This window comes from Rhinolophus ferrumequinum, chromosome 3, assembly GCF_004115265.2.
Source record: "Rhinolophus ferrumequinum isolate MPI-CBG mRhiFer1 chromosome 3, mRhiFer1_v1.p, whole genome shotgun sequence".
NCBI classification, from domain to species: Eukaryota; Metazoa; Chordata; class Mammalia; order Chiroptera; family Rhinolophidae; genus Rhinolophus; species Rhinolophus ferrumequinum.
Window position 1 is genome coordinate 46,969,085 of NC_046286.1, and position 21,535 is coordinate 46,990,619.

The following is a 21,535-nucleotide window of genomic DNA, read 5'->3' on the forward strand; positions in this document are numbered from 1 at the left end:
AATAATGGTACCTCCCTCAGAAAGTTTCTGTGAACACTGAAGAAGTTAATACTTGTAATGCACTCAGCAGTGGCTGGCATTTGCAGCAGCAACAAACACCTTCTGAAGATGGGGGAACAGAAAAGGAGGAGCAGTGAGGGGACCTCATATTGAGTCCCCAAGTGGCCCACGCCCACGGTGTGGACGGGACTGGGCCATCGCATGGAGGCTCATGGCAGGGAAAGGTTCTCCCTGACGGCTGGTATCAGGTTAGGCACACGTTCAGCTCCAAGTGGCTGAAAACCTGAGTCACTATGGCTTACTGCATAGGGACATTTAGTGCTTCCTTAATAAGAAGTCTGGAAGGTGTGATCTCAGGGTTAGTGGGGCAGCTCATCAGGGTCATTCCCGTCTTGTTTCATCATCCTTACATGTGAGCTCTCTGTCACCGGCATCACATGACAGTTCCATGAATTAGGTCCTCACACAATGTCCTAAGCAGGAGGAACAGATGTGAGCAAAAGGCTGCTTCCTTCTAAGCCTCTGTCTGGAAAGAGGCAGCTTTCCCAAAAGCACCCCAGCAGTCTTCCCCCCACTGCTCATTGGCCACATTTAGGTTCCTCAGCCACCCCAATCTTTCCTTGTTTTTTAACATACTTTGTTTTCCTTTTGCCTTTTGCCTTGGAGCAGCATCCTCAATGCCCCTGCTGCTCCTTTAGGGAAAAATGGTATGTATTTTCTGACAGATGTACACTTCATCTCTTTCTGAGACTCACCAATCCTAATTCTTCCGGGTCGGGTATTATAATAGGACAGGTGAGCCCTATACCACGACTTGTGGCTCATGGTGACGGGGCGCGGGGGGGCACCAACTGCTGGACAGATGGCAGTCCAGGAGAACGCCACTCTACACCGCGTCTTTGAAAACGCCAAAGCCCTCAGAAGTCGAGGAGTCAATTTCAGGCAGCTGAGTTCTTCACTTATGCTTTCTCCCCACCTTACCTTAATCTGTGTCCTTGGACAGAGGAGGCCTAAGCATATAATAAAAAAAGAAACGGGGAAGTATGTAAGTATGAGGCAGCAAGAATTTCCTTATCTGCTAAGAGCGTGAAGCTTTGAAAACTGAGAAGATCAGTTTTCCGAACCAGAAATAGTCCAGAAAACAGTTGAGCAAGAAGGCCATTTTAGGGTCCTCTCACCTTAAGGTCCTCAGTCTTCAGGGGCTGTAGAGACCTCAGACTGGGTGTAGCTCAGGGAGAAATGTAGGGGCCACTGGGCAGCTAGCGTAGAATAAAGACACTTTCAGACATATAGAGAATTAAAAAGTTCACCCTGCTTGTGCCTTTTCTGAAGAGGCTATTGGATGATATGCTTCTGTGAAATGAGGGAGTAAACCATGAAAATAGAAAGACATGAAGTCCAGGAAAGAGGTATCCAGCCCAGGAAAGCAGTGAAGGGAAGTCACAGGATGACCGCTCCACAGTGACCTGGAGAACACAGAGTCTGTATGGGAGCTGGAGGAACTGTACTGGGCCGCTGTGGAATGGTGGCTCCAGGGGCACAATGCATCTGTAACTGGGTTTGAGAATATGAACAATTACTGAGAGGTGTGAGTGATAAATCTGCTGGGCCATTTATTTTAAAAAGTGATAAATTTATAGGCAAAAGAAAAAAGGCACTAGGAGAAACAAATGGTTTTAAGAGAAATGCAATATAATTATGTTCATACATTCCTTAGGTCAGCTGTGAACACTAGTTATATAGTCATCATAATGCAATATTGACTGACTTATTCTAAAGTTGTGATTTCGCTGTATTGGGAAGGGTAGGCAAAACGGAGAGAAGTGTGTAAGCTAACTAAATCCTCTATAATATGAAGTCAAAATTCTGGTATGCAAAATTGATAAATCAAGAAGTAGCAGTATAAATACATTATTTATAAATAATAGGGTAAACAGAAGAAATGGATTGAGAGTAGGCAGCAGCTGTTCATTTAACAGAAGATAAATTTGATTTAAAAACTGTAGGCACTGTGGATTACAAAGGGGGGGGTTTCTATGGAAAGGAACCTCACAGAGTGATCTGATCATAAATTCCTCACTGGGCAGGCCATGGTGGGGAGTCATGCCCCAGGCATATAACTTCTTTAGTAAAAGGGTTTAAGCCAGCCCTGTCCACGTTTTTGTGTATTTATGTTAACACACCTCTGAACTACCAGAATACCGCTTGAAGAGGGTATTAACCCTCAAGAGAGCACATCATCTTGTTAGCTATCCTGCAGTCCAATCCCTGCCTTCCTTTTCCCAATCTTCCTTACCTCCTCTCCTTAATTTCAAATGCATATACCGTCAGTTTGGCTCAAGTAAACTCATAAAAATTCTCTACAGGTTTGGATATTTCTTACGTTGACAGCACGTATTACCTTAAAAAAATCAGAGTTCGTCTCCAAAATGCATTTTAAAAGACAGGCCAATTGTTGAAATACTTGGAACAGAGGTGTAATCTACTTCTTTGCTCTGAGGCTTTCCGCATTCCTGGACCTGTGGCCAGGCTACCGTGGATGTGGTATACAATCACGTCCCTTAAAGAGCTGACCCAGCAGCCAGAAGTGAAGGAGGCCTCAGCATTTCAGGGCTTGTTGTGCCCTCTTGTTAAACAGAGCCAAGTTCTGAGGAGTTTTAATTACATTCCAATTAGGAATGAAGGCGGGGGAGGGACTGGAAGAAGAGATGAAAACTCCCTTCATTGTAACAGCATATCCTGTCATACATTATTGCTTACATAGCTAGATCAGCCCTACTTGGCCACCACCAGGGAAATTACCATATGTAAACATAAAATTTGGGATTACAGAAGGTTCCTGCATGCCCAATGTGATCAGTGTGCAACTTCATCTTCAGGGATTAGTATTTGTGCCAAGTTAATAACTGAAAGAATATTCCGTAAATGACTCATTATGTGTACGTTTGTGGTTTTACTCAAATAATCACTACAATGTATGGTGATTAGAGTATTAAGTTCAATTTCCACTTATGTTTGGAGGCAACTGTTTCTCTCAGCGTCCCTCAGGTTTAATATAGCAAGACTTAAAATGAGTCATACGCTGTATCTGGGAACGCCAGCTACCCTGCCAGTTTATCCGAGAGACTCCATTGTGTTCATCTTGCAAACACATCCTTCACGCAGAGCAGCAGTAATTTGGTCCAAATCCAGGACTCTCCCTACAGTCCTAGAAATCTTCCATGGAGCTTGACTTTGATATTTGTTCACAGGACATTTACTGGTTCCTAAATCAAGGTGACATTTTTTAAAGGACTGTGAAAAATTTATGTTAACATTGTCGTTAGTGTAAAGAAGACTTAAGAATTTTTTTCTTAAAAGAGGAATCAACAAATACACATTCAGTTCTGTTCCCCGCTTCCTCCAACGGTTTGATTCATTCTTTTCTTATCATCAATACTTGAAGTATATATGACAGAAGAAATGAATTAGCCCTAGTGGAGAATGGGGAAGGTAACACTAACAATACTGACATTTAGAATTGCATTTAGAATTGGATCTAGGTCATCCTGTGTGTTTACTAAGTGAGGAAACTGGGGAGGGGCCTCCTGACTCTCCCAAGGGAGTCTCCCAAGAGCAAAATGGCTTCTAGCCAGCATCTACCCGCTCTGCCTCACAGGTCTTTTCCCTCCATGGAAGTGCTAGTTCTCTTACTCGGTCAGCTACACACCTCCCGGTTTCAGGCTCCAAAGAAAACTCATTTGATGACTGCTGCTCCTCCCCTGCACCCAAAGCAATTTGATGAATGCTGATGTAAGAAAAAGCAGAAACGTGCTTGATACCATTACATCTAGAGTTGGCATGCCTCCCTTCGAATTACAAATAATAAAACTGGAGATTGTCATGTAAGTGACAATAGTCTGACCTTGCTCCCATCATTATGGCTCTTTTTCTTTTTCTTCCTTTTCTTTATATATTACAAAAAAAAAAATCACTAAAAAAATAGAGCTATTCACCAAGAAAAAAATGAAAGGGGCATATTCATGTGTTCTTGAAATCAGTTTGTAGAGAACAGATGAAAGGTCACGTTTTAACAAATAAAATGCCCCAATCCTAACAGCCAGCAGAGTAAGAGAATTCGGACCAAAGATAAAGGAAATCTTTTAAATAACACATACTTAATACTTCTAAGTCCCTTGGCTATTTTTAAGTAAATTAAGACATTTTCTCCCCAAATAACCAAAGCACTGTGTCTGAGGCGGAGGCAAATTTTACCATTTCATTTTAATGAAGCTGCCTCTTGCTTATCCGTGGAACAGTGTGCCGTAACACAGCCTGCTTGTGCACTGCAGACCAGCCACCTCTGCGTTCATTATGCTGACAAGTTGTTATTTAAGGGGAATGGAAGGTTGTTCAGATCCTAAATGAAATTCTAAGGAACGATTATAGCAATGTTTAAACTTTCAGGCAGCAAAACTGGCTCAGGTATTAGCTTGTTTAGGCAAGGAAGAAAAATAAATGCAGATGTCCTGTATCTTTTTATTTACAGACTGCTCAAAAAGTACGTGATTTCTGTTCATTATTAGATAGATGTTAAAGCTAGCAGCATATAGGTAGTTTTAATTGTAATCGTTGGCATGGCTAATATTTGGAAAAGTAGACTCATGTGATGCCTCCTAAGTGTGAAAACAAGTAAAAGTAGCTTTAAAACGAAGGTATCTCTGCAGTTTTTTTTCTGGTCTTTTGTCATGCCCCCAGGTGGCATCTACTGGCAGGACCAGAACGAGAGCACAGCAGGAAACTCCCCCTTTATCTACTGACAGGCAGCAGTAAGCAAAGGGAAAGGCCATCTCTTCGCTAGTGAAGATCTGTGCACATGAAGAGAACCCCTGCTTTGTGAGAGCTCCTTTGGTTCCTGGTTTGTGTCTGATCACTTAGACACAAAGGTGCTTTGTTTACCCAAGTTTTCTATCAGCCTGTGTATTCTGTTGATGAGTCTGCTCACATCTCTGTAAACCGAGTTTTCAGGGACAGGCAGACATTGAGGTTTGCTCCTCATTGATTTACTAATTTGCCTCCCTTTCTTTTCCTCAAGGGAGACAAATACGCTCCGGATCAAAAAATCTCATTGGGGTGCAGACAGATTTCGGATTCATATGTATGTGGCTGCACAAATGCTCTGAAAAACTGCTAGTTGCAATTTGTCCTCTTTCAGATGGTTCCAGACCAATCAATTCGCTATGCTGTGCTCCTGTGTGTTCCCTCCCTCCCTCCCTGCCCTCTTCATTTAATTGGTCTTTGTCATGGTATTTTCACACTGGGAATCACAGGTGATCAATGAAAAAGAAAAGAATATTCTGGATTACCTAAGAACAATTATCTTTGGAGGCCCCCATCAGGGCTGGTTACGTTACATAATGCAATAAATGCCTGTAAACGCAATTTATGAAGCTCTATTCATCTGGTACAGCTACTTGTAAAAGTATTACATTTAAGAGTTATTTCCAAAATGGAAATCACTTTTTTGTAAACCAAGAAATTCATACATTCTTGTGGCAGGATATTTTAGAAAATACAAATCACCTTAATTCCCCCCCTCCAGCACCTCGTGTCCCCACAGACCATCGCACCTTTTAAAACATGACCACTCACTGTCCCATCTCTGCCTCTTCCTTCAAACCTGCTTAGATTTTTAAATTACAAAGTTATCCATTCTTATGAAACATGCCAAACAATTCAGAAATATATTAAAAAGGTAATAATCTCTCCATCACCATCTACATCTTCTGGGATAACCACCGTTAAGAGTCTTCTTCTCTACTGTATTTACATGCTTATCATATTACACATACAGGTTTTTTGTTTTGCTTTTTAAATTTTTGACCAGAATAGCATCACATATCTATTCTTCAATGTCCTATTTTAACGTAGCACTAGATTGCAGACATTGATTCAGATCAATATGTATAAAACTAATTCATTCCTTTAAAAAACTGTAAATTGCCATAATTATTAATCTTTTTCCAAATGATATAAATTTTTGTTGTTTAGGGTAATTTTTTTAATTAAAAAAATATTTTTTGGCCGTTATGCAGTGTTGCAAGTAACTTCTTGGTACTCATGTCTTACATACAGAAGTTCTTAATCTTACAGATTCCTCAAAGTGGGGATGCTCTAAGATTATGACTTTACTTTTAATGAAGCTACCAGACTACTTTGGAATAAATATAACCCAATATGTCCAATATCTGTACAATAAAAACAATAAAACACTGCCAAGGGAGATTAGGAAAGATGTAAACAAGTGGAGAAAATCATCATGTCACAGATTGGAAAATTCAATATTGTTAAGGTGTCAGTTCTCCTCAATTTAGTCTATAGATTCAAGGCAATTTCAAACAAAATCCCAATAAACTGTTTCGTTTTGTTTTGTAGTAATATACAAGTTAATCCTAAAATTTATGTGGATACTGCTAAAACAATTTTAATAAAGAACAAAGTTGGAGAATTTACATAAATGATTTTAAGACTTGTTTCAGGCTACAATTTGATATAGATCAATGGAAAGGAATGGTAAACACACCAACAGACTCACATATACCTATATGATTAATTGATTTCATCAAAGGTGCTTAAGGCAATTCAATGGGGAAAATCTTTTCAAAGAACAGTACTAGAATACAAATGGATAGCTATATGGAAAAAAATTGATCCTTACTTTATACCAAACATAATAATTACTCAAAATGGAACATAGACCTAATGTAAAAGCTAAAACCAGAAAACTTCTAGAAGAAACACAGGAAAAAAAATCTTTGCAAAGAATTTTTAGATAGAATGCACAGAGCATGACACATAAAATTTAAAAATTGATACATTGAACATCAAAACTAAAAATTTTGTTTTTTTGACAAATATACTTAAGAAAACGAGAAAGGCAAACCACAGACTAGGAGAAAATATCAAAGAACTCTAACAAGAGTATATAGAAGTCTTACAACTCAATATTAAGAGAAACAATCCAATTTTTAAAAAATGGGCAAAGGATATAGTAGACACTTTATAAAGTAAATTATATGAAAGCTCGGTAAGCACATGAATGATGTTCAAAATCTTTAGTCATCAGGGAAATGCAAATTAAAACCCCAGTAAGATACTGCTACACACCTATTAGGATGGCTAAAATTAAAAAGATCAACCATATCAAATGTTGACAAAGATGTGGAGCAATTGACTACGGACAGATTTATATAGCAATGACATAACTATATCATACTTTTTAATGGCTATATAATATTACATGGTGTAGCTCTATCATCATTTATTTAACACAGACTAATGCCTATTTGGGTTGCCTATTTTTACTCAATGCTGTGATAAACATAACTGTAGAGTAGTATACCTCTAACATGATTTCACGTTTACTTTCTTTGCTTCCTTCTTAGTGATGGATGGGAGTGGTAGAAAAGACAAAATTCAGTCAAAACTTTTTTGATTTTCTGATATTCAGGTAACCCTTGCTATATAATAGAAAAGCAGTTTTTGTTTTTGTTTTGGTTTTTTTGCAGCCTCCACTTATCTAAAAAGATTTTGAGGTGGCTTTCCATCATTTTTGAAAGCTCTATCTCTGCATCTTTCCTATCTTATCCTTACCTCCATGCTCCTGTTTTGTAAATCCCCGGGATATAGCAGATTTCATCATTCTCTGACTCATTAATGATTCTGATTCCAATTCTGATGTGTGGGTTTCCCCCACACACACATCAAGCAATTCTTTGACACCAGCTGGGTGTCCTACAATTCAGTTCAATTCTGACACCTCTGACACCATCTACTTGGATAGCATCAGATTCCATAAGGATTCACTCCCATGAGACTGCCCTCCTCCCCACCCCTATTTCTGACACCAAGTGCAAATCCAGGTTGTCACCTGTGCTTCTGACTGATCAGCTACAGATAAGAGGTTCCAACAACCCCTTCCTTGGATTCGATTATATGCCAGAATGACTCCAAGAACTCAGAGAAACATTTTACTTATTATTCTTTTATTATAAAAGGATATAACTTAGGAACAGCCAGATGGAAGAGATGCGTAGAGTAAGGTATGCAGAAAGGGCGCGAAGCTTCCGTGCTCTAAGTGCACCACTCTGCCTGGACCCGACATGTTCACCAACGTGGAAGCGCTTGGAGCCTTGTCCTTTTGGGGATTTTATGGAGGCTCCATTACACAGACGTGACTAATCAATTATTGGCCATTGGTGACCGAACTCAATCTCCAGCCCCTCTCCCACGCCCCCAGGCCTGGGGGTGGGACTAAAAGTTCCAACCTCCTAGCCTTTGGGTTCCCCTGGCAACCAGACCCCATCCTCGGGTAAACCAGGGATTTTTACTCACTTGACATAACAAAAGATTCTCACCACCAAGGAAATTCTAAGGCTTTTAGAAGCTGTGTACCAGAAATGGGACAAGACCAAATATATATTTCTTATTATAACGCACAGTATCACACTCATTCTTTTAGCTTTCACAATACTAGATGAGTTTGGATCTAAAAAATTTACAACTGCAATACCCTTTATATCCGCTCTATGGTGCAGGTAATTCTCAAATTTGTACAACAGAATCGCTTGGGAAACTGGAAAAAAATAGTGTTTATCCTGGGTCACATCCTGTCATTGGGAAACAGAATTTCAGAGCTGGGCCTGCAGAATATGCATTAAAAAAACAAAAACAGAAACAAAAACAAAAACAAACAAACAAAAATAAATAAAAATAAAAAAGCAAACATAAAGCCATTAAAGTTCTGATTCGTATTTTCACTGCTCTTGTAGGGATTGTGCCACATCCTGATCAAATCTGTGGGAGAACATTTGGAATTCCTCCCGTCAGGTCCACCCTACCTGCAGGGATCCAAGGCTGGGGCCAGTAGTGAGGGAAAGCTCCCGCCCTTGTAGAGTTCCAGAGAGGGCTCCGACTGCTGTCCCCATGTCTAAGGGCCCTGGGTTCCTGCCAAAGAAACATGCTTAGTGACGTGTAAGGTGGTCTTTCCTCCTCGTGTTCATTTTTACCGCGCAGAATGCAATAAAAAGGGAAAAATCGCCACAATGTCAACACTTGAAGCTATCAACCACTTCAATTTTCTGTTTTCTCTCATAGTCTTTGATGGAATTGTTCCATTCAATGGCATTATTTCATGTCCATTAACCAAATACTTTCATGAATTAAAAACCCAGCCCTTCTCTCCTTTATTAAGTCTACAAGAAAATGCATTATAAGTTTCTAAACTAATTGAGATATTTGTAGGCCTGAGGCTTAGAAGATCTGGGTTTGAACTGGAGTTCATCATTTACTAGCTGGGCAAGATTTCAAACCTCTCTGGGCTGCAGTTTATCTGTAAAGCAAGGGTTACATTTAAGAAATGCCTGAGACATAGCATACTCTTAGTCAAGGTTAGTTCCTTCGTTTCTCTAAGTTTGTTAAACATTTTTTCCTCTTATGGCTAATTTTTCTTTGTTTTCTCATCATAATGGGTTATTCTACCAAAGTTTCTATTCATTCTTTCATTCATTCATCTGAGATATAACTGAAAGTTTCTTTTCTAAGGTGGATTGTCTGTTGTTGAGGATCTAAATTACTTCAAGTCAGCTTCCCAACTAGTGTTCCAACTAAAGTGCTCCAACTTCACATTTTGAAGTTTCATTTTTCCAAATCACTTATAATTCCAAATCAATTATAAACACAGGGAAATCTTTTTTAAGTATTTTATACCATAATGGTCAGATTCTGACACTAACGAAAATGCAAACTACCTCTGCATTCTTGTGAGAATAGCTTTTCCAATTTCCATATTTACTATGAAGAGTGGGGGTGGAGGACGCACTGGCCTAGTTTCCCTCCCACCTCTTGGTCAGGCAAATGGCTGCCTATTATACTGACATTTCCTAGCCTCCTTGCAGGTAGGGTGGCCACATGCCATGCTGTGTAAGCGGATGCGAGCCTAAGGGACCTGCCCCTTCGCTGCTCTTGTCCTTTCCCTCTCCTTTCTAGCTGGGATGCCAATGAGCAGACTATCATGTTACATTAGACTTTTCTGAGAAAGAACTGCTATCTTGTTTAAGCCATTATTTTGGGCAGCAGCCAAACTTATGTCCTAATGAACATAAGGAGATAATGTACATGGTCAGTAAGGGATTTTCTGATATGGATGAAAGAAGAAAGTGAAAGGGGAAGAAACCTTCAGCTCAGGCCAAGGAAATCTGTACCATTTGTTGAAGCCTCTTATACATAAAACATGGAATCATGAATGCGAAGACAGAATTAGGAATTTTAATATGAATTTTAAAGAAGACAACTGTTCAGTAATATGCTAGTAGTGTAACAGACCTAATGTACTGAACTAAATGTTTGTAAGCATATAAATTGTTCAATTTCATACACAGCTTGGAGAATCAAGACATGCTTTCCCATCCTCAAAGAAGTAATATCTGTGAAAAGTTTCCCATGGTACATGTAAAAGGAACAAGACTGCCATCAATTTTTGCAAGTAATGCGCTCATCACATTTTGGATGGATATTTAGTTAAGTATCTTTGTAGGAAAATGCTTAAAAGTCAAAAGGGAATGTGAAAGGGGAATATTACCATTTTTTCTTCAACCATAAAAAGTTACACCCATTCTCAGGTTTCTTCAGTCTTTAACTTGAATGTATTAAACATATCAATTGATGATTAATATAGTCATTTCCTGTAATAAGTAAATAGGAGGTATCCACAAAGAGAAACAAGCCAGAAGTCTTAAAGGTAATTGAATTTTGTGAATTACTTTTGCTTTTCAGAAGACAAATATTCAGCATTTGCTCAGTAATTTCTGGTGCTTTCAAAGCAATTGTCTTGCTGCCGTATGGCATATATAAAATATCCCTGACCATTACATTACAGGATTAAGAATGCATTTCACTACTTGGAAATATAAAAGCACCACAAAACTCAGATAAAGTTAAATAACTATTTGTGTCTCAGAAAATCTTCACTGAAAAAACTGACATGAAGAGCAGGTCATTTAAACAGAAGCTCAGTTTGGATGGAGCCGCATGGCAGAGGGGGCGTGAGACACTCTGAGAGCAGTGACTAATCCCTGATGGAAAAGGCCTTCCTGGTGGGAGGCAGTACGTGATCTACCAACACAATCTTTATTTCTGTGGGCACCTTTATACCAGATAGCGCCACTGACAGCACCTAAGAGATTTCACATCAAATGTTTTTTGAAGATTGTTTTCATTGTTATTTAAAATAGTTTTGCATATTTTTCTGTGGTGTTATAATAAACCTAGTCTTTCTAGGAAGGAGACCAAAGTTCTGCTACCCTGAAGCTGCCTTTTGGGATATTGATTTTAAGAAATGAGACTCAAAAAGAACTTTTGCCCCCAGTTCACCGCCCCCTTCCTGCCTAAGAGATTCATATAGAAAAACCTGCTTCAGGAAGGAAACCTTAGGATGCTGCCTTAGCCTAATTTGAATTAAGTATGGTAAATAGGAAGGCTTCAGGCAGGGGCCTGTTAGTAGCTAGATACCCCGTGTCCCATTCTTTCTGAGTTGCCCAGCAAGCATTTGCCTGCCATGAAATTCACTCTTCCTCAAATACCTGTAACTCGCCCATTCTTACTTCTGAAATCTAACACCTCGTCCCTTTCCTCTCTCCTTTGTCCAAAATGTCATATATACCCAATGTTGCCTCACTGTCTTTGGAATTTTCATGCTTATGTGAATTTTTCATGCACATGTATTAACATTTGATTTTCTCTGGTTAATTTGTCTCTATTAATCTGATGATTAGCTCAGCTAGAAGAACTTAGGTGGGAGGAAAAATATTAATTTTTTTCAGCCCCCACACCTAGAATTTTGATCAAACAAAAAGCAGTTGCAATCTAAATAAAGATAGAAAGCAAAAAATTTTTTTTAAAAGTTAAATTGATCAACCATATTTGTTGAAAACTACCATATTCCTATTAATATGCTTCTTGCCAAGTCCGTTCACATTTCTAACACCTAAAGCAATACGGATATAAATAGACTTGCTTTAACAAACAAATGCAGGGAATTTTGTGAGCAAAGAATTAAATTTCTACAAAAACTAGAAATAAAGTCATAAATGTTTCAGAAGATAACATTGCCTCTTAAAATTTACGTTTTCCCTCAAACACTGACACTGAAAGATTTTCAAGTATCACTACAAGTAATATCATGAAAATTTCCTCTCAAGGAAATTAAAACAACTATTCAAGAGAGAAAAAAAAAGCTTAAAAAGTGAAGAGTACACATTGTATGATTTCATTGATATAAAATTCTAGAAAACAGATCAGTGCCTGGGGCCTGGAGTAAAGGAAGAAACGGATTGCAAAGGGACACGAGAGAACTTTCGGGGCTGAAGGAAGTGTTCAGTATCTTGGTTGTTGGGTGGTTTCACAAGTGCGTACATACGTCAAACTCAATAAACTGCACACTTAAAATGGATGTAGTTTATTGTATTAAAAATATACCCCAATTAAAAAACAAAGATAGAAAAATGGGGCAAAAATAAAAATACAACCAAAAAAAGTGAAAAAACCTGGGTTAAGCCTCACTTTCCTATAGAGTGGAGAACAAGTCTTCTTTCCAGACCAAGCCGCACAGTATCATTATTTGTATTTCCATTTTTAGCATTTTTTAGGTGAGGGAGGTGTAAGAATGAAGGAACCTGACCCAACAAAGAATGTGAAAACGGAAGCACCTTGGAACTCAGTGGGCATTTTACATTACAGTGTAGCAAAGTGGTTTAAAGCACAGATTTGGGTTTAAATGACACATGTGGGTCTCAGTATTGGTATTGACTTTGTTGCTATCTAGAGTGGTCATAAAGCCCCTGTGCCTGCAAGTTCAAAGTTACCTCATGTTCCCTTCCTTTGTTTACCAATTTAAAATTTTTCCTATGCTCTTCTTATCATAGACTAATAGTGGCCACAGAGCACCCTTCTATGAGATTCTGCTTAGCATAGATGATGGAAAAGCAGACTCTGGCACAAGTCTTAACCTTTAGGAGCCTATTTTCCCATCTGTGAAATGGGAATGCCATCTACCTACCATGTGAGTGAAAGGGACATGTAACTTGGCATTAGCCACAGTAGCTTGGATTATAGTACCGTGTTTCCCCGAAAATAAGACTGGGTCTTATATTAATTTTTGCTCCAAAAGACGCATTAGGACTTATGTTCAGGGGATGTCATCCTGCAAAATCATGCTAGGTATGGTTTGGTCTTATTTTGGGGGAAACACAGTAGGTTCTCAGTAAACACCTGTGTAAAGGAATCAGTGAATGAATGGATAGATTTACCACCAGGAAAGTAGAGTTTATAAGACTATGTATGTGCATATGTGTTGGTTGGGGGGCAGCGAGTAGGTTGATAACGGAATGAAATCCTTAATATAACTTAGATATATTACGAAAAGAAATCAGTTTTCTAATGAGAAGAATCTGTTAGCAATGCACACCATGTTGTACTTCATACAAAGTCGAATTCACTGAGATAGTGAAGAGCACCCATTTAACGAAAAATTTGAATTGAAGATGATGTGTTAACTGGCCAATCACCCGTATCTCAAAAATCATGATTATGTTACAACAGTGTTGGTATTGTAAGAACACTGACTGTTCAGTTTTTATTCGATTTTGTGTAAGGTAAATACGCTGCTGGAGCAGAACACCTCATAGCTCATTTGCTGGTAAGTCATTCACCATTTTTATGAACAAGTTTAGAATAACAATCTGAATTTTATTATAAACAAAAATAAATCTAGAAAGCTTCCTTCAATTATACAGTATACACAAGGATCTCTGTATTACATCATTTTACATAAAATGCTCTGAACGACAGAAGTAGAACTTCCTACCATTTGAAGAGAAGAGTTGACCGCTGAAAACCACACACACTTACAGAAAGAAACAGAAGTTTCACAGGCAAAGCCTGTGATCTCTGGCTATAGGCAGGAGTTGAAACTAGGAACATAAAAGAAACTAGGAGGAAAAAAGACATTCAGTTCTCTAGAGTACTTCAGCAAAATAGTGAAACATTTGTAAACAACTTTTAAACAAATTTTTTCAATATGCTGTGTTGCTGTAAGGTAAATATTCTTAACTAATTTTTATTTGACTCAAGAAGCATTTTTACTGCTGAGGAATATTTCATTCTAGATTAGATAAAAGCTTTGTTGCTTTCCCTGGAGGCAAAAATGAAATGTAATCAGGGTTTGTTCAGAGATTGTATTAGTGAATTTCTTAGACTGGGGCCTTTTGGCCACTTGCTTGTCTATTTGCTATTTCTACCCCAAAATGAGGGTTAGAATAAATGCTAAACCCAGAGTTTACTAAACGTTGGCTCCTTGCTAACATCTCTGTGTGAAGGGCTGATGGGTGAGGACACTGAGGAAACTGGCTGTTAATGTTCCCTGCTTTCCTTTTCTCCAATCAAGGATAATCAGGACTTGAAAAGTACGAGCTTGGCAACACAACTACTTAAACGCCAAGTGAGGAGGAACTGCACTCAGTGTCCAGGACAACTACAGTGCTGAAAATCCCTGGGACTTACTGTAAACAAACACGCAAGTGTGCAAAGGCTTTTTTTGCAGTTGGCACCATGACTTAAAACTACCAGTTTTTTCCATTTACCTATTCGGATATTTTTATGAAGTGACTGCATGTACTCATAACAATAATAATAAAAAAATTTTCCCTTTAAGTATGTAATGTATAGCAAAAATACATTAATGATTGAGAAATAAAACCTGAATTCTGTAATACTAAATCTTAATGGAAAAGTCAAGCCTTAGCATCCACACTCGGATTCTCATGCTCTGTGATAATCAGAAAAGTCTCTAAATACTGACTAGGTCCCTTGTGGTGGAGTGACAGACGTACATGCAAGCAGCAATGCTATGGATGAGTTATGCTTTTCCTTAGTCTACCGTTATTTTCTGTGCCAATTTTATTTTATTATTAATATGTTGATGCCCAATATTACTTTCAGCTAGGTAATCAAATCATTTGGGAATGATAAGCCTCCTTTTATTTAAATAAAATGATGGTAGACATTTATTTACCAGAAACTTACTAAATTTTGAAGAAGCTAAAAATGACACAGTTTAATACAAACTGTCCTTTACCTTTATTGCTTGTATACACAAAGAATACATTATAAAACTCAATGGGAAGAGGAAAAAAATAACAAAAGAAAAAGTTACCTGCTTTAGCATTTTTAAGAATAGTTTTGATAACTTCTTAGATCAACTTGCTTATCTGAAACAGAGCAAAACTACAATACAATCACGATATAATTCTAATAGTCACAGCAATTATGCTTTCATTTTTAATTTTTTCTTCATAAAACATTAATGCTATAAAAATGAGGTTGATGACACCCTTATTTAAAAGACACCTTGTATTGGTATCAAAATATGATTTAATAACAACTGAAAAAATAGATCTTATGTAGTCTATTGTTTCAATTAAGTTTTATTATTATTTTTATTTCCAAAGTTGGTAGCAAAGTTACTGTTCACAATATAAAATCTCTCTCTATAAGTGTTGAAATTCCCTTAAAAGTGTTGAAAGGCAGCAGGCATTCTAGGATGGGTTTGTGAGGAAAATCAATTATTCCAATATCGATAAATAGGATAATTGATGAGTTTATAATCACTTCTTTAACTTCCTTACTAAAATCTCCTGATTTGCCAGGTTTTATATGCATTTGGTATTGTAAAAGTATGTTAAGTCCAAGTCTTTTCGCTGGAGTAATTATTTCCATTTTCCATTATTTCTCGTCACTTTTTCAAATATATAGTGAAACAATCCAATAATCATTGCAGGAAGGAATGATCATTTAAGTTGGATAGTGTTCATTTACCTTTTAATTTCATTTAAGAGATATTCATATTAGAGTCATAAAAGCTTCACTTTCAACACACATACACTCATCATAGATTTAAAACTCTTTATACCTAAAAAAAAAAAAAGGGTTCCACTTTGTTTAATGTACCATGGTCAAATTTTACTCTAATGAAATATGCTTTTATTAAATACAGCAGCCGCCACTTACCTTTAAATATTTTATGGATGAAACTAAGTTCAGTACTGATCCAAGGATGCTGGCATCAAAGCCCTCACTTTAAACTATTTCTAAAAAGGCTCTGCATTTCTATAATGCACCACCAATTATTCTAGATTTATAATACCCTGTCTTTAACTTGGTATATAGCATCTTTTGGAAAACAATTTATTCATTTTTTGAGATGAGATACAAGAACAAAATCATTCTTGAGGTTCCACCTCGAAAAAAAGATGATGTTTGCGCATAGCAGCTAGTTTGATACCTCGTTTCTGTTAGGCTAGCCTTCACACACAGAGCATGCATATACAGCCACGGTTCACTGCATCTGTTCTGAAGTTGAGAACTGCTGCTGATTCAAGTCACAGGTGCCCCCATGGTATGCAAGGAGATAGCTGAATTGCATGTCCACAATGAGAAAAGGAAAACAAACGAAGGAACAAATGCAGCAAATATATGCAGTTGGCATTCAGAACACGCCAAAAAGCTAACACTCATGAATTGTCATTATAAGCGTTTTTCTTTCCTTTAAAAAAAAGTCTTTCTTTGCATATTTTAAAATTTAAGGGTCCCAGAGAATCATGAAGTGCCTTGTCGTTTTTGCTGCTGACTTCTGATGACCTCTAGTTGTTTTTTGCATTGCTGGTAGTAAGTAGAAAGGCTTTTGTTTTCATCTAAAAGCTTTTTATGTTCCTGTACCAGACGAGATGTATTTTGCTGGTCCTTTTCATCCTGGTCCAGTTCTGCAACTAGTTCTTGCCTAAAAACAAGTATCACATAATAAGATATTCTACATGATGGAAAAATTCATACCTTAATAGCTGATGATGGAAACTCAATGAATTAAAAATTTTATTATGGGTCTATCATTATGCATCTTAGATACTCTACTCAAATATAATTATGGGCTAGAAAGGAAACTATCATCCACTCTTCTGGTGTAACCATACAAATATCAGAATCCTTTTAACAAGTAACTTTACTTAGACAATTAGTGAAAACAGATAAAATGGTATAATCAGTTTTAGCAAATTTCATTTGGTATCCCTTTTGTGTAGGAAGGAAGAAAAAAGGCTGGGAAGGGCTTTTATCTGACTATAGGAAAATAGCACTTGAAGTTACTATTATTCACATTCTCCTTTTACACTCATGTACTTACATTCTGAAGTCAAAATCCTATCTACCTACTGTGCAAAATGGTAGTTTAAGGGAACATTTGCAAGTTATTTAAAATAGATTCTATCAACTTAAAACTGCTTTCCTATTTTAAAACAGTGAAAATAATACAAAGTACCACCCTCATTTTTCTTTTTCTTTTTAAATGTACATATAGTCACAGGATGTGAAGTACAGCATAGGGAATAGAGTCAATGGAATTGTAACAGCTATATATGATGTTAGAGGGGTAGTAGGTTGGGGGAGGGAGGTTATCACTTTGTGAGGAGTGTAAATGTCTAACTACATGGTTTTGTACACCTGAAACTAAAAAACAATAACAAAAAAACAAATAACAAAAACAAAATACCCCTATTAAACTACTCACTTTTGCAAATATTTTCAGGAAAGACCCTCGAAATCTTCTATAGCCTGATAAACTTTTAAAAATCCCATTCATTTGGGGGAGTATTAAGTATTAACTCCTAAAGTAAAGCTACTGGATATAACTGAATCATTAATGCAAAGTCCACAAAATGATTTCCTAGTAGTATTTAAGTAAGTGTTTAAAATTGACTAAAGAAATCGCTTCTCGGCCTTTTGGCTATGATCAAGTGTAAAATTGATTAAAACTGTCAGTTTTCACATCCCTTCATATTTGCTGTTTTCCAGCACAGAACTTCTCTTTCAAATGATTAAAGTATGAAGAAAGTGTAGGTTAAATATGTGAAATAAGAAATAGAGTGTTTTTTTAAACATAAAGTGTCAGCAGTTCCATAATTAGTTGTACAATTTGCAGATTCTATATTTATTTTCTATCTAGCCTTACCTTTAAGATACTAGGTTGAATTCATTTAATTCACTGTATCAGTAAATTGTGATGAAACAATTTTTTTCATTTTGACATACGTACAGAAAGCTTTTCAATGATTATTTCAGGAAACAAGAACTGTCATTTACTTAAGATTAAAATTAATAGAGGGAATCCTATTACCATGTATATATATATATATATATATATATGTATATATATATATATATATAGTTTCCATGATTTTTTCCCTATAACACTTCATTTTAGTTACCACCATGAACCAGCTTCAGGTATAACATTTCATGAGAGTCATGCTTAAGAAAACTATTTTTTTAAGAATTACAAATAGAGGAGTATGAAAATTGTACTGTATATCTTTAAAAAAGAAAGGGCAGATTCTGTAATTCTCAGAAAAACACGTGAGTATAAAACTCCCCAGAAAAACACTCATAAGGTATGAAATAAAGCCTTCTAATAAGTAATTCTACTCTCCTAAACATACACCTGGAAAGAACATATCTACAAAAATGTTTTTAAGATAAAACACAACTGAATATTAGTAAATCAAATTATTTTACCTATACCTAAGGAAACAAAGTTTCATAACAATAAATCGAAACAGCTTTTAACTTTAAAACTAAGGACATAAAACACATGTTTATGTAACACCAGTTTACTTTCCTTAGTACTAATATGATATAGTCAAAAGGGTTGAGTCTTGCAAGAAAAATAGCCAAAGGGTGCTTAAAACTTAAAGATATATAAAATCTTCAAGTTGGAAATATGCTTAATGATTAATTCTAAAAATTATAAAGTTTTCATGTCTTCAAATAATATTGCATCTTAACATACTTTAAACTCAAAATATTAATGGGTTTTCATTTTTATTTATAAAAGATAACTTACTTTCTCTGTAATAACAATGCAATTTCTGTTTGAACTTTCATATATTCTTGTGCCATTTTACAATGCTGTTCAAACACTGCCATAGATTCTTTGGAGTTTGGGCATGGTGCTAGAGGCTGAAAATAAATCAGGAATGTTAAAACATAATTAAATCAAATCTCAATATCTAGCTGAGAGTTAAAACAGTGACTATCATGTATTTTTATAGCACTAAAGTAATGATCTTTTAAAAATAAGTGTTAAACCATGTCCTAGAAAATCTTTGTCCTTTTGTCAGTGTTAACTCAGAACTTAAATTTACACTTGCTTGTTTTAACACTTTGTTGTTACAGAGAGCCATGACTGGAGTACTCTTGGCCTCTGGTTTTAGATTTCAGGTTGCCAAACTGTATTATACTAAAAGATGTTTATAGCGCTCGTACTCAGAAGGAGACACTGAAGTGTGTTACTTGTATTTTCAGTCACTATGAACACGACAACATAGAGATGAGCTTGTATGAGTTTTATATTTTAATGCACTGAAATTAAAGAGTACAAATGCTGTTCTTGGCAGTCTTAAAATATTTTAAGATAACTGTTAGGATAAGAACGTGAATTTGCCAATTTTAAATTTGATTAACCTGAATGAAAGAATCATTTATGTTAACTTGATTTTAAAAAGATAAGGGAGGCTAACCAAAAGCCTAAATAAATGAATATATAATGACAGCTAAGAACACAGTCATCAGTTTTAAAGATAAATTCTCTAAACTTTTTCTAAGGAAAAAATAAACATTCACTGAGAAAGTACAGTACTCCTTTACCTGTAGTTGGTGATCCAGTGTAAGATAAGCCATTGGGATGGAGTTATCTGATCCATTGGTATCTGGAATTCAAGCATACATTTATTTTCTGTCATACATTATTATAAACAAAAAGCAGGAGAAAGTATGCATGAAATATTGGCAATTTTCCCCCTAAATAACACACAAAAGTTATTGTTGTAATGAAGTCTATTTTTGAATTTTAAAGGTAAACAGAGGATAATCCAATTACCAGATAGAATGCAACCATAATCATTTAAATATTAAAGCTTATAAGCTCTTGTTTAATTAAAAACAAAAACAGTGATACCCTTTATATTTTAAATTTAGTCTTCCCAGACCCTATCTAATCAAACCCGTATCTCTGTCTTTCCTTGTTTGTGCTAAGTTTACTATAAAGCTGTGTCAATTCCAGCAACATTAGTGTTTTTTAGCAGGGAAAAGGGGGAAGCAAGAAACCCATTCTCTTCCAATGGACCATCTTCAGTTTATACAGATTCTAGTTTGAGTCCCCATCCCAACACTCTTAACGAGAATCACTGCAGAAAATGAAAGATGTTATTGATGGGAGTATATTACACATGGAAACTGGCTCAAAGTCAGGCCCAAAACAGTTAAATGGGCTCATTCAAATGACCAGTCAATTTTATCAAACTATTTGAATGGATAGCTTTCCATTTGAACGTATTTGAATGTATTTTAAAAACTGCCCTAACAACTTGCATGAGGAGCATGAAACGGTCTTTCCTCAACATTACCATTTATGTATAATAGTTCCAGAAGAAGGTAACTGTGAAATCATATGGACTTTTCTTTCAGAAGGAGCTGTTTTCCCACCGTTAGCAGAGAATAAATAAGCTAAACAAGTGAAGTGCTGTTGAGGCCTTTTTCCTGACAAGTAATTCCTTGAAAGCGTGGTGTGGATAAAGGCAAGGTCAGGATGATAGCAAGATACTGCATCCAATGCAATAAAAATCTGAGACAGTGTGATGGTTCAGTAATCTCCTAATTTATCATTGACTGGTATCTAGCTTTTTTTCAAGCTATGGAGAATGTGCTTACAAGTAACTCCAAAAACTAAGCTAAATCAAACCAAATGAGATAATGCATGTAAAAAATACCATGCAGAGCTGGCATATGGTAAGTACTCAGCACATGGCTGTGATGGTTACTATTATTATTGTTACGGATACTAAATGGAGATTAGGAAGGAAGGGCATTTTTAAATAGTCAAATTTGTACTTCAGAATGAAAAAGTAATATTTATTAAAAACGAGTGCATAAAGAATAACCGCGTATTGCCTAATAGGGCCTTATTTACCCTAAAATCATATACTAACATAAATATTTTTCTGAAAAGGCTGAACAAGAAATACAGTTAATTTATTTCTCTGACTAACCCACTCCCTACCCTCAACAGTAATTTCAAACTATGTTCCCCCAGTACTTTCCACAAAATTAAAACTGATTGAAAATGATTTCCCCTTGACTTTATAGGAAACATTAAGTGTCTTGAGTTTTTTCAATTTAACATTTCCACTATTAATCTTTCTTAAATCTTTGATACTTGATATATCTTATTAAATCAGTACCCTGTATCTGATACATATTTTAGAATCAAGTATAATATTCTAAATGTTATCAATGTTAAGTGTAATACATATCAATGTTTATATATATCAACTTATTCCGGGGGTGAGAAAATAGTCCAAAGATTTATTCAAACAATTAAAGCCCTTCAGCGGTG

At 36.3% G+C, this 21,535-nt stretch overlaps 1 protein-coding gene across 4 annotated transcripts in view; it reads right to left on the minus strand.

Annotated features, from left to right (window-relative positions):
- Nucleotides 1–13,761: 13,761 nt before the first annotated feature.
- MAP3K7 (mitogen-activated protein kinase kinase kinase 7) overlaps nucleotides 13,762–21,535 on the minus strand; it is a 66,710-nt gene continuing 58,936 nt past the window's right edge. For 2 of the 4 annotated variants that reach the window (XM_033102423.1, XM_033102425.1), the window contains exons 15-17: nucleotides 19,789–19,850; nucleotides 18,986–19,101; nucleotides 13,762–16,870 (exon numbers count right to left, since the gene is read on the minus strand). In XM_033102423.1, coding sequence (XP_032958314.1) covers nucleotides 16,690–16,870; nucleotides 18,986–19,101; nucleotides 19,789–19,850 — 359 coding nt within the window. In that variant the 3' untranslated portion in view covers nucleotides 13,762–16,689. The remainder of the gene's footprint in view (nucleotides 16,871–18,985; nucleotides 19,102–19,788; nucleotides 19,851–21,535) is intronic. The other 2 variants (XR_004422635.1, XM_033102424.1) reach the window with 2 other exon arrangements.